This window comes from Saccopteryx leptura, chromosome 2 (genome assembly GCF_036850995.1).
Source record: "Saccopteryx leptura isolate mSacLep1 chromosome 2, mSacLep1_pri_phased_curated, whole genome shotgun sequence".
Lineage (NCBI taxonomy): Eukaryota > Metazoa > Chordata > Mammalia > Chiroptera > Emballonuridae > Saccopteryx > Saccopteryx leptura.
The window spans coordinates 320206007-320219181 of NC_089504.1; the positions used below are offsets into that span (position 1 = coordinate 320206007).

General features: G+C 50.8%; 1 protein-coding gene across 1 annotated transcript; it reads left to right on the top strand.

Annotated features, from left to right (window-relative positions):
- The first annotated feature begins 2581 nt into the window (after window positions 1–2581).
- On the top strand, window positions 2582–13155 carry SMARCD2 (SWI/SNF related, matrix associated, actin dependent regulator of chromatin, subfamily d, member 2). The gene is made up of 13 exons (XM_066363030.1): window positions 2582–3133; window positions 8242–8426; window positions 8617–8659; window positions 8817–8939; window positions 9743–9898; window positions 10390–10485; window positions 10619–10720; window positions 10855–11016; window positions 11175–11272; window positions 11439–11574; window positions 11761–11883; window positions 12026–12127; window positions 12204–13155. Exons 1-13 carry the CDS (start codon window positions 2918–2920, stop codon window positions 12255–12257), a joined length of 1596 nt encoding a protein of 531 aa, XP_066219127.1. The 5' UTR covers window positions 2582–2917; the 3' UTR covers window positions 12258–13155.
- The last annotated feature ends 20 nt before the right edge of the window (window positions 13156–13175 follow it).

A 13175-nucleotide genomic window follows, 5' to 3' on the forward strand; every position in this document is an offset into this window, starting at 1 on the left:
CTTCCTCTCAGTTCTTTCCTCCGAGACTCCCTGTCCCAAACCATAGCTACGTCAGGGAAGTCTTTTCCGTCCGTTCGAGTGCGTGTGCTTCAGAGATGTCTGGAGCATATCCACTTTACCTTTTACGTCCGTGCTAGACCTTGAGATTTAGGACGCTAATACTCAAATCTGACCACTCCGAGGACTGAGGGTGGCCATGGGGGCACAGGAATCTCCCTCCTTAAAGAAGAAGAAACTGTTCCTCTTCTCCACTGTGGCCAGGCCACAGAACCCACTGAATTAGCCTCCTGAAGGGACTTTCAGTTTTAACACCCTCACCAATTTAACTATCACCAAAAAAGCTGGGAACTGATTGGAGATCTCTTACATATACGGCTTCTGATTATTCGTGCACCCGTCCTTAATCTCTGTGCCGCCTGTTCCACAGCGCAGGCCTTTTTCTGGCCAGAGAAACCTCACCTAAAACCCCCACTCCTGATCTTTCCTTCTCTGGGGACTCCCAACTCTCTCTCCCTCCTGTCTGACCCCCGGAGTTACCGCCCCTCTCTCGGGACTTCTCTCTAGTTCCTCTGCGGACCTCTTTTGTGCTTGGGTCTCTTCCCTCAAAAATAAAGAAAAAACAAACAAAACAATTTTTATGTTACATTTTTTGAATTATGCTTTTTATGTTACATTTTTTGAATTATGCTTTTTAGAATTTGTAAAAAATGGGTTAAAAAATAAAAACGGACAAAAAAGTTATCTTTTATATATATAGATAGTCTTTTTTTTTATATATATAGATACATTCTTAGTAAGATTTAGTAAATTTGGCAGGTCCCAGCACAAATGTGTTAAGTTTTTTCATTCTTGTGTTTATGAGAAACATGAGCTAATGTGTCCTAGCGATTTCTTCAATGTTTGGGCATATATTTGAAAGGCAAACTCTCTTTTCATCAATACATTGAAGAATTCCTCTCTTTTCACTCTTAATTGTGTTGAATGCAGAAAACTCCCACCATACATATCATCTTAACTTTCTACCAAACAAAGGATAGAAGAAACTTGCCTCCAGTCTTTCCGGGGAACATGGGGGGTCTGTAAACAATCCAGCACCACAGCTTAACAGCCTTTTGCAACCTAATCTGGCAAGTGAGGTGGGGGGTTTAGCAGACTGTCAGTTTACAGCCAGTTCCCCACACCTCTGTCCTTTAAAAATCTAAACTCTAAAAACCCTGTTGGTTTTTTGGTCCCCAACAGGCACATCTTTCTCTGGAATACCATAGGGCACACCTGGAAATCTTCTAGGGCGCACCAGTGTGCCCTGGTGCACACTTTGAGAATCACTGGCTTATGGTATTCTTTTCCATTCTTGCCTTCATTGGTAAAGGGTCTGTTTCTGTTCCTGTCTCCATTGGTAATGGGCTCCTTCTGCAGTCTTGCCTCCTGTCTTCGCTGGTAACTGGCTCCTGTTTGGTCAACCTAAAGGTTTAGTACATTTCATCAAATACTGACTGAGGAAGGGTTTGGGAGGGGGCAGTTTTGAACCCTGAGGATACATTTTGTCCTAACAGGTAGGAACTGGGATGTTCGATCTCAGAGCAAAGCGAGCTTATTAGAAATGCAGAATCTTGAGCTGTAACCCAGACCCCAGGCCTCCTGAGTTATAGTCTGTATTTTTGACAAGAACCCCAGATGTCACTTACCTATGCTCATTAAAGTTTAAGAATCACTGATCTGTATCATGGGGAGAAAAACCAAGACCACCAAGAGGGTAGGCTCCTGGGCACAACTGAAGCACTTGTTTTGAATACCCTGTGATACAGAACAGTGGTTTCTGAGAAGGTATTTATTTTTAAAAACTAGGTGCTATAAATCCTAGAAAAAGACCTTATTTAACTATAGGGAGTTTTCTTATTAACACAAAATTCCTTCACCTAGATGGGAATGCAGCATAATTAAATGTCAAAATAACCTAGAGATGTTTTCTCTGAACATATGTACCCTGATTTATCAATGTCACCCCATTAAAATTAATTTAAAAAAAAATTCCTTCGCCTAGAAACATTTCCTGTGGAGTAAAGTACTAGGTGTTCTTAAAATGAAGCAGAGCCACATTAAAAACATGCGATAAGAACTTGGCGCTTGGCCAGGTCAACCCTTAACACAGCTGGATCCGGTCTGGGGCAGCCAGTGTCCCTTAGCAGGTCTGAGCCGCAAAAGAGGACTTTTAAAGAAAGGCAAATTGGAGGCTGTTCTGACTCGGCGAGCGGCTCTAAGTTTGGTCTTTAATGCTGAAAATGTAGAAAGGAGACTCCGACAAAACTATTCCGAGAAGCCTGACCGCCCCCTGGGAGGAGGGTACACCAGGGCGAGGGCAGAAACTACTGAAGCCATAGGTGACCTTCGACCTCTGACCCCACGCCTTGCCCCGCGTTTCCTCGAGCAGCTTCCGCCCCCGCCTCTCCGCGAAGGGCCTGCCCAAGAGATATGGGCAGGGCCCTAGGGTCGGCGGTTAGGAACCGTGCCTGTTCGGGGCGGGTCTCGCGAGGGGCGGGATTTGAGGAAGCACCCCACTATTGGGCTGCTGGGTGTAGGCGGGGCTTAGCGCAAGGCTGAGTTGGGCGGAGCAGGGAGTTAGTTGCCGCCTCTGGGTTAACTAGACTCCCAGGGGCCAAACCTTCAGAGGCCTGGGGCGGCAGGCAGGCCCTTAGCAGATCCCGGATCAAGGATTTCCCGGGCCGGACCGTAATCAGGATCGGCCCTGCCCCAAACCCGGTGAGGAACTAGCGAACTTGGATTAGGAAATCCCGGAACCCGGATCAACAAACCCCAGAACCCGGAATTTAGATCGGAAAGTCCCGGAGCACGGATCGCGGAGCGGACTCGGCGCGGAGCCCGGAGTCCGGACCACTGTATCGCCGGACGGGACGGAGTGATGTCGGGCCGTGGCGCGGGCGGGTTCCCGCTGCCCCCGCTGAGCCCCGGCGGCGGTGCTGTTGCCGCGGCCCTGGGAGCGCCGCCTCCACCAGCCGGACCCGGCATGCTGCCCGGACCGGCGCTCAGGGGCCCGGGACCGGCTGGAGGCGTGGGAGGCCCCGGGGCCGCCGCCTTCCGTCCTATGGGCCCCGCGGGTCCCGCGGCGCAGTACCAGGTGAGGAGGACCGATGGGCAGGCGGCGCCGCAAGCACGCGGGCACCAGGGGATGGGGAGGGGGCGGTCTTGGGGCAATCTCCTGTACAGAAGGCACACGGGTCTTGCGTGTGGAGCGCATGGGACAATGTGGAGGGAAAGGATAAGGGACCCTCGGAATGGTGGAGGACTTAGGGGACAGAGTAAGAAGGTGAAGGTTTTGAAGCAGTTGGGAGGGTCCGCGAGTTTCCTTAGAATAGGGATTCTGACTGAGAGAGGCAAGAGTTGTGGCGATCCCCAGTAAGTTATGGGCGGGTGGGCTGAGAAATAGTGTAGAGCCTAGGGTACGAGGGTCCTGGGATATGGTCAGAAAGTTTCGGAAAACGGCCTTCACTGAGAAACCAGGGTTACCCTGCAAGTGGCCTTGGTTCCACTCCCAATCGGCTGTTTTTTCTAGTTGGGAACTGGCAGAGTTCTAGCGTGTCTGAGATGGCTCCCAGCTGCTAATGACGAGGAAGAAGTAAGTGCCTGGCTTCCCACGGGCACAGGGGGCCTAGGATAGGGCAAGGGGATTTCAGCCTGTGCAATAGAGAGTTGGCTCCAGAGTCCTTGCACGAGATGCCTCTGAGTTAGACCAGAGTGGTGGCCAGGCCTGAAGAATGAGGACACAGCTGGGCCCATTCTGGGCAGACTCTCTTTTTGGCTTTCTGCCTTGTGTCGCAGTGTCCAGCAGTTGATTAGTTTGGAGAAGCAGAGAGGCTCCACTGAGTCCTGCTGCTCTGGGGCTGGAGGGGCCTGTGAGAGTTGCTTCAAAGAGTTCTGTCCTGGTCCCTTTGAGGAGAGCTTCTCAGGTTGCAGCTTCAAAGACCTTTGGGAGGCAGAGACTTCGTGACTGTGTGAGGAACTCTGCCTAGACTACTGGTGAGACTCATCAGTCTCCCAGTCCATTGTTTCTGGTGGTCCCAGAATGCTTGGAAATTGTGCCCGTCATTTTTCCAGTTATCTCTCCACTTGCATTTAGTCCTTAGGTTCTAACTATCATATCCCAACCCATGTGCCCAGCATTTGGCCCTGGCTTCTAGCAAGTCAGAAGGAAGGAAGCTGGGGCTGCCTGTATTCTCTCCTGTCTCCAGGTAGGGGTGCCAGGAATGGGTCCTCATAGGACAGGGTATGCATGTCTCCCCAGGAGCTGTGGACCTGCTCTGTCTAAAGAGATGCTTAACTGGAAACTGATTTTTCTCTTAGTACTCAGTCTGCTTTTCTCCCTCTAAAAAAAGGTGTTGTGGAGGGGGAGTCTGTGTATTAACAAAGACCTGGTCTGGACTCCAGCTGAGGTCTGTCTTTCTCTTCTTGCTCTCCCCTTTGGGGATTCATGGGTCCAAGGTGTTAGTGAAGGCTGCCTGCATGAGTCATTTCAGCCCAGGGGCCAGCTAGCTGAGACCTGACCTGAGACCTCTCTGTGGACCTTTGGCCTGAGAAGGACCAGGAATGATAGAAGCCTCTCAAGTTTTCTCAGCTTGGAGCTTATGGGAAATGTGCCTTGAAGAAAGCCCCTGAGAGGCTAGATGCCACAACAACTTGTAGAGAGTGGCTTCGGGCCAGTGGCAAGGCTGAGCAGGCTGGCTGGGTAGCCTGGGGCTACTGGGGTGGGGAAGGGGTGAGGAATGTGGGGAAGGTGCTGAGCTTCTGCTTCCCTAGGCTACCCATCCCACCAGCTTCTCATGGCCTCCTCCTCCTCTTGCAGGGAGAGGCAGTAGAGAGAGATGGCGAGAGGGAGGACCCAGTTCTCTCTGCCTGAGTTCAAGGAGGATCCTGTTTGGCCTCTTACCAAGTCCAGTGTGTGCTCAAGAATAATGGACTTGAGATCTGAGGAGCAAAGGGGTTCCTGTCTGTCAGGGCACATGAGGTGAATTGGAAGTGCAAGGATTTCAGGGCATTTCAGGGCCCAAGTAGAGCAATTAGGGGAGCCTATTTAAAGAGGAAGTGATGACCCACCTTCCTTCATGACCCACCGGTTGAGAACCGCTGCTCTAGACCAGGGGTAGTCAACCTTTTTATACCTACCGCCCACTTTTGTATCTCTGTTAGTAGTAAAATTTTCTAACCACCCACCGGTTCCACAGTAATGATGATTTATAAAATAGAGAAGTAACTTTACTTTATAAAATTTATAAAGCAGAGTTACAGCAGTTAAAGCATATAATAATAATTACCAAGTACTTTATGTCGGATTTTCGCTAAATTTGGCAGAATAAATCTTTATAAAACAACTTTCTATAGTTACATCTATCTTTTTATTTATACTTTGGTTGCTCCACTACCGCCCACCATGAGAGCAGTAGGAACCAGGTTGACTACTACTGCTCTAGACCAGGGGTCGGTAACCTTTTTGGCTGAGAGAGCCATGAACGCCACATATTTTAAAATATAATTCTGTAAAAAAAAATAATAATAAAATAAATATATATACATATACATGTATATATACATGTTGTATGGTTCTATAAGAACCATACAACAACCCATGTACATTACGCATTATCCAATAAAAATTTGGTGTTGTCCCGGAGGACAGCTGTGATTGTCTCCAGCCTCCCGCAGCCATGAACATGAGCAGTAGGAAATGAATGGATTGTAATACATGAGAATGTTTTATATTTTAAATTTTATTATTATTTTTATTAAAGATTTGTCTGCTAGCCAGATGCAGCCATCAAAAGAGCCACATCTGGCTCGCGAGCTATAGGTTCCCGACCCCTGTTCTAGACAGTGGTTCCAGCTGTGGATCACAGTCAAGCTCACAGCTGAGGAACTTAAAACAACAAAAACCACAGATTGCTGAGTTCACTCCAGAGAGTTTAAATATTTTTTACTTGTGGAGGGCTTTGTTCTCTTCTAGTCTCTGTGCCCAGCCACCAGGATCACTAGGGCCACCAGCTTTGAGGCCCAGCTGAACATGCTGTCTGGAGGCCTGGAGGCTTGGAGACAGCAGCATCAGGCCGAGCCTCCTGCTCCTGGGTTGTGGAGATAAGAGTCAATTTTAGGATGTGGGCTGGTGCTAGGCTGCAGGGTGAGGAGTTCACTGCACGCTTCTGGGTTTCAGGGCACTGAGCCAGGCCTACCTAACCCTGCTGCAGGTGGGGAGTTAGGGAGCCTGGGTTGCATTCTTTATCCTTTTTTTTTTTTTTTTAAACATTCGGGTGAATTTTTGGAAGAGGATGAGTTACTGTTGTTTCAAAGCCCAGGTGTGGAGCTTGGCAGGCAAGCTGGGACTTCATGAATTATTTATATAAGCGGCCTTTCCCTAAACCCCTTCCCCATCTTGAAGGAAGACAGGGTCCTGGTTGTGCTGGGGGTTTAGGGCCTGGGAAGTTTGGAGCAGATATCTGGGAGGGGCCTATTCCCGGCCCCCTTGCTGCCCTGTCTTGAGACTTCCGGTTATGCAAGCGCCTGCCCAGAGGGGTGGTGCTACAGAGGTTTTGTGAACACCTTAGTGAGTAGCTCCATGGGGACTACAGGGCTCTAGCTCACAGTCTGCAGGTTTCAGATCAAGCACTGGGTGGGAAGAACATCTAAGATGTCTGGGGGCTGGGCTTACAGCTGAGACCACACTGCCTTTTTTCTGAAATCTCTGGCCACGGCTCATTAAGGCAGAGCAACGGCTGTCTTGCCTTTCAGCAGTTCAGATGAATCTCTCCCTGATGAGGAGAGACTTATGGCAGGACTCCTGAGGTCCTCGAGCACCCCACGTTTAACTTTCCATTCTCCCAGTGCTTCCTTCCCACTCTACTCTTCCTTTTCCCTTCCCCACGCTTTTGGCCTATGTTTCTCTCCATCTCTGCCTCTGGTCAGGAATCTGACCCTCTGTGATGAAAACATGGGTTTCATACTAGAAGAAGAGGTGAGGGAAGAATTCATCTTCATGTTGCTGGGGCAGGGGTCCTTTGATTTGCTGAGAGTCCCCACCCAGCCTGGCTTGGTTAGCTGGTTGTGCCGGTTGCATAATCTGGGCCCTGGGGCCAACCCTGTGTGGCTGCCAGGGACAGTGTGTGTGAGGCAGAGCTGCCAAACGGCCTTGCAGTCAGCAGCCATGGTGAAGGGGGGTGATGGACATGGAGGTTACTTCCAGATGGGCTCCACAAATGTTAGGGAGCTGGATCTCTTAGGGAAGTCCTTCTGCAGGCTTCTAGAGAAGCCATTTCTATCACCCAGATTCCTCTCTGACCCTGTGGCTCTGATCCATGTGTCCCAGGATAATCTTATCTCCATACTGCTTGGGACTGCGAGGCCTGAGTTGAGCCAGGTGATGTGTGGACTACAGGCAGAGTCCAGGTGTCAGCTGCTTTGTCTCCCATAAGCCACCAGGAGCTACAGCTTCCCTTAGGGATCTTCTGGTATAGGGGTTAGGGGCTGGGCAGTAGGGAGGTGAGAGAAGGGTCCAATTCTTGGTTGTGAATAGGGGCCATCTGGTGGCCAGATGGTCTCTGTGCTATGCCTGTGGCCGCCCCCACCAGTTGGGACATGCTCCAAGCCATCCTCTGCAGTTTACTTACCTGGGGTGCCGCCACCTGGTGGGCTTGACAGTCCCTTGGACTTCTTTCTCCCTTCAGTCACACCACCAGACTGGCAACAGGGGATGGATGTAAGGGCTCTACCCAGTCAGCCTGCTCATAGCACATACTATACCCCACTGCATGGCTATGACATCACCCCTGGCTTCCCGTGTTGTCCTTCTCCACCCTAGATGGTGGGACCATCTGAGGGCCTCAAGAGTGTTTATGTGGTCCCAAGGAGCAGGGGCATAGCTTGCTGGGGCTAGAAGGTAGCAGTGGGCCCTGAAAATCTCCCCCAGGCTTTCCCTCTGCAGGCAAGATTCTCCTTCCACCCCTGGGTTCTACAGGCCTCCTTTACTGGCACAGCTGCCAAAGCAGTTGGAGGGGGTGGAGCAGGTGTGGTTTACATTTCTGTTCTCAGGATCCTGCTCCCTTTGTTCCTGGCACTCCAGCCTGGCCTGTTTGGTGTGCTGCTCAGGACTGGACCTGGCCAAGGACAGGGATGGAGGGAATGGGCTATTGGTCTCATAGGGCCCTGCCACTGACCTATGTACCATCATTGGCTCACTTCCCCCAGCGGCCTGGCATGTCACCAGGGAGCCGGATGCCCATGGCTGGCTTGCAGGTGGGACCCCCTGCGGGCTCCCCATTTGGCACAGCTGCTCCACTTCGACCTGGCATGCCACCCACCATGATGGACCCATTCCGAAAACGCCTGCTTGTGCCCCAGGCCCAGCCCCCAATGCCCACCCAGCGCCGGGGGTAAGCCTGTCCTGTTTCTCCCACTTTACCTGGCACAGCTCATGTGCTAACAGGGTTTCTGTCCTAAGAGCTGTGAGGACTGAGGAGGACTCCTCGTTCTCTTGGGGGAGGGTCCTGGAGACTGGAGGGATAGATGCGGGGGCGGTCCTTTGGACCATTGACCTCTTAAGTGGGTTTCTGTCCTCTCCAGGTTAAAGAGGAGGAAGATGGCAGATAAGGTTCTACCTCAACGAGTGAGTATGTTGGGAGTGGGCCTAGGAGGCCCATCCGATGGCTGGTTGGCTGGCTACGGGTGCAGTCAGCTCCCCCAACTCTGTTGGGGAAGGAAGGGAAGAAAGAGCCAGAGTGGCCGCTGAAATGAGCTGATGAATTCCTTCTCCCTTCCTTCAGATTCGGGAGCTTGTCCCAGAGTCTCAGGCGTACATGGATCTCTTGGCTTTTGAGCGGAAGCTGGACCAGACCATTGCTCGCAAGCGGATGGAGATCCAGGAGGCTATCAAAAAGCCTCTGACGGTGTGTGCAGCCCTGGCTCTGCCTGGACCTTTCCAAACTCTCTGCCTCTCCTTGGTCTGGGTTTCCAGGGGCCAAGTGAGGCTCTGTGATGGTAGAGTAGGCTTTTCCACACCGAAGATGCAGTCCTTTAGTGGAGCATTAACTGAGTTTAATGTGGTGGGACCAGCATGTTTTCGATGAAATATAAAATAGTAGAAACTATAATTCTTCACAGTAAAGTACGTACTACAGTAATAAAGGTATTATTTCATATCATTTTGTTTCAGATGTTTATATAGATGGGTATGGATCCTTGGTCATGATTTAAAATGTAAATCATGTTGATTGTGGTCAGAAGTTTGAAAGGCAAGACTAGAGGGTGGATGAGACTAATTCCTTCTTCTACATCACTAGAGCAGCTTTCTTTCCTTTTTAAAAAAATTACAGTCTAGAACAGTTTTCCTAGACTGTGGTAAAGGCTTTCTAGGAGACGAGAGTATTTTGGGGCCATGATGGGTGTTTTGAGTTTCATAAAGTATGAGCCAGAGGCTTCTGATTTGCCTAATAGCCCTATGTGTCCCTCAGTCTCACCTCTGATCCCACAATGTTGGAATTTTGGTAGTGCTGCTGCTTCCCCATAAAACTGTGGGTTCATAAAGGCCAAGGCTGGATTTCCTACTTCCAATTCCCAGAGCCTAACAAGGTGCCTGACCCATAGTTGCCACTCAGCATTGATGTTGAATGAGTTCAGATGGGAAGATTGGGTAGCATTGTTTTCTAATGTGTTGATCCAGTTATAGCTGGTTGTCTTTCTTTCTGTTTAGCAAAAACGAAAGCTGCGGATCTATATTTCCAACACATTTAGTCCCAGCAAGGCAGAAGGTGACAGTGCAGGAACTGCAGGGACCCCTGTGGGAACCCCAGCAGGGGACAAGGTGGCTTCTTGGGAACTCCGAGTGGAGGGAAAACTCCTGGATGATGTGAGTTTGGGAAGGTGGTGTCTGGAGAGGGTGTGTGGGTTTAAAGACTGGGGACAGACACTTGGGCTCTTCTGGGAAAGTGCTGCCTGAGGGAGAGGGCAGTGTTCCTAGTCAAGCTTTGCACAGGGCCAGGCCAGTTCAAGGCTGGAGATTTGTATGGTTATTGCAACAGTTCTCCTGCAGGTGGCAGTGCAGTGTCTTAAGGAAGGGGTTCCCCCCCCCTTTTTTAATTAATTTTAATTTATTGTGTTTACATAGATTCTAGTGTCGCCTGAATGAAGGGGTTTCCTTTTTAATTCATAATCCTTTGTTGGCCATTGATGGGGTACATAGTCCTTTTCCTGCCTCCAGTCTGATTTTTCCTGGCTTCCTTCAGGACCTAAGAATCCTCAGTACCCTGAACTTTGAGGCTGAAATAATACTCCTTTTTTGGGGGCTTAGCATAGCTGAGCTTTGAGAGAAGAATTCATCTCACCCCTCTCCATTCCCAGCCTAGCAAACAGAAGAGGAAGTTCTCTTCATTCTTTAAGAGCCTCGTCATTGAGCTAGACAAGGAACTGTATGGGCCAGACAACCACCTGGTGGAGGTGAGAGTGGTGGACCTGGGGCATGGAGGCTAATGTGCCAGATACAGACATGGCCTTTGTCCCCTTCGAGGGCCAAGTGTGTATGTTCATGTCCACCCCCCTTGGTGATGAGCTCTGCTCTCCTCCCTGCCAGTGGCATCGGATGCCCACCACCCAGGAGACAGACGGCTTCCAGGTGAAACGGCCTGGAGACCTCAACGTGAAGTGCACCCTCTTGCTCATGTTGGACCATCAGGTGACAAATGTCCTGGGGCCATGTCTAGGGGGGTAGGCAGGTTCTTATTGTAAACCCTCTCTCTCCCAGCCCTGTTCTTTCACTCTGACTTTTCACAAGAACCCCTCCTCTGACTCCCTTCTGCCCATCCTCAGCCTCCCCAGTACAAGCTGGACCCCCGACTGGCGAGGCTTCTGGGAGTACATACTCAGACGAGGGCTGCCATCATGCAGGCCCTGTGGCTTTACATCAAACACAACCAGTTGCAGGACGGGCATGAGCGCGAGTACATCAACTGCAACCGTTACTTCCGCCAGGTTAGCTGGATCACTGTCCCCCTCTGGTCTCGCAGCCCCCATCTTGCCTGCTGCTCCAGAACCCCACTGGGCAAGTTCTTGGCCACATTCTTCACAGGGACCCTGGGATGATCCACTTCTGCCTGTGCCCTGAAATGCACCTTTGGTACTCTCTCCAGATCTTCAGTTGTGGCCGACTTCGTTTCTCTGAGATTCCCATGAAACTGGCTGGGTTGCTGCAGCATCCAGACCCCATTGTCATAAACCACGTCATTAGGTAAAGGTGATTGGAAGGCTCTTACCAGAGCACTTTACCTTTGGATTGAGCTAAAGGGGAAGGGAAGAGGTCTGGTTTCTTGCTCCCTGAGTGTGTAGGTGTGGCCCAGCTAGATGGGTGGATACCACTATGTCCTCACCCTTCCCCTCCTATGTGCTGCCTATAGCGTGGACCCTAACGACCAGAAGAAGACAGCCTGTTATGACATTGATGTGGAAGTAGACGACCCACTCAAGGCCCAGATGAGTAATTTTCTGGCCTCTACCACCAATCAGCAGGAGATTGCCTCCCTTGATGTGAAGGTGGGCCCTCTGCCTCCCCAACCTCCTCTGGGGCCCAGGGTGGGGGTGAGCAAGCGCTGTTGGGCATTCCCGTACATGTAGCACCTTGGGATGAGATTTCTGTCTAGGTCCTTTGGGGTTAGGCCTGGAAACAGAACCCCTAAGGATGGAGGCCAGTCTGATACATGTATGCACCCCTTCCTCCAGATCCATGAGACCATTGAGTCCATCAACCAGCTGAAGACCCAGAGGGATTTCATGCTCAGTTTTAGCACTGACCCCCAGGACTTCATCCAGGAATGGCTCCGTTCCCAGCGCCGAGACCTCAAGGTGTGGTCCTCTTTCCTGGGGCTGATCGATCACCACATTAAGCTCTGGGTGGTTTTACCTGCATTACTGTTCTTCTGGTTCCTGGGGCAGATTGGCTCAGGAGTGGGAATTATGCTACCACTTTGCTCCTGGCTCTTTGCAGATCATCACTGATGTGATTGGGAATCCTGAGGAGGAAAGACGAGCTGCTTTCTATCACCAGCCCTGGGCTCAGGAAGCAGTGGGGAGGCACATCTTTGCCAAGGTGAGACTCTGCCCTGTTGGTTCTCCTGTGGTTGTGAGTAACAGAGGCCTGAGCTGCTGGTCTCTCCCTTCTCCAGGTGCAGCAGCGAAGGCAGGAACTGGAACAGGTGCTGGGAATCCGCCTGACCTAACTGCTCAGGGATCCCTTCCTTTCTTCCCAGCCCTGGAACCATCATCCCCTCCTCAGCCTGGAAGGTGCCACCATCTGAGGCTGAAGACGCATAGGATGAGGAAGGGGTGAGGGTTGTCTCCTGTCACCCTCTGCTTCCCAGCTTTAGATTCATAAATGTAGTGGTAGGATTCCTTGTTGCTTGGTTCCCAAAGCCTTATTACTTACTTTATGCATTGGCTTTAACTGGGTTCACAACATATGCCTCCGCCCCTTGCAGGCAGGCCGAGTAGGACTACTGGAGGCCTTGCTTTGACATTGTAACAGAGACATTGTTTCAGAACCAAAGGCCACTGGCTTTGCTTGTTTACAGACTCCCCCTTGGGGCGAGTGCCCTAGCTGGCTCTGGGGAGCTGGGCAAGGAAGAGGGTACAGCTCACTTCCTAGCCTTTCTAAACCAAAGTTCTTTGCCATTCCTACCAGCCCAGCCTCGCTGCTGGTTTTTTCCTTTCCTTTGGGTATTTGCACTATTTGGGGAGCAGGTTCTTCAATGTGGGAGCCACTTTTTATGTACAGGGGTAATTTGGGTTTTTTCAGGGGGGCCCTATTTGGTGCCTCCTCCCTATTTTCTTTCCTCAATCTATGCAAGCGGCTCTGGCCGCCATCATCTCCTGGGATGCCAGAGGGCTGCCTCCCCAGCTCTCAGGCCCAGGGCTGCAAAGCCTCCTAGAAGCAGGGGGACTCTCAAGTTTTCTGGCATGGCCTGAGGTATGGGTGTGTGCGCTTAGTGCAGGGTAGGGGGAGGTGGGGAGAACTTACCACCATTTAGAACTTGGTAAGAAGGGTGAACCTAGGGCTTGAAAAGTGCCACTTCTGGCAGGTTTGGAAATTTCCAAATAAAACCTTGTTTATCAGTGGTACCCAGATCTGGTCATTGAAC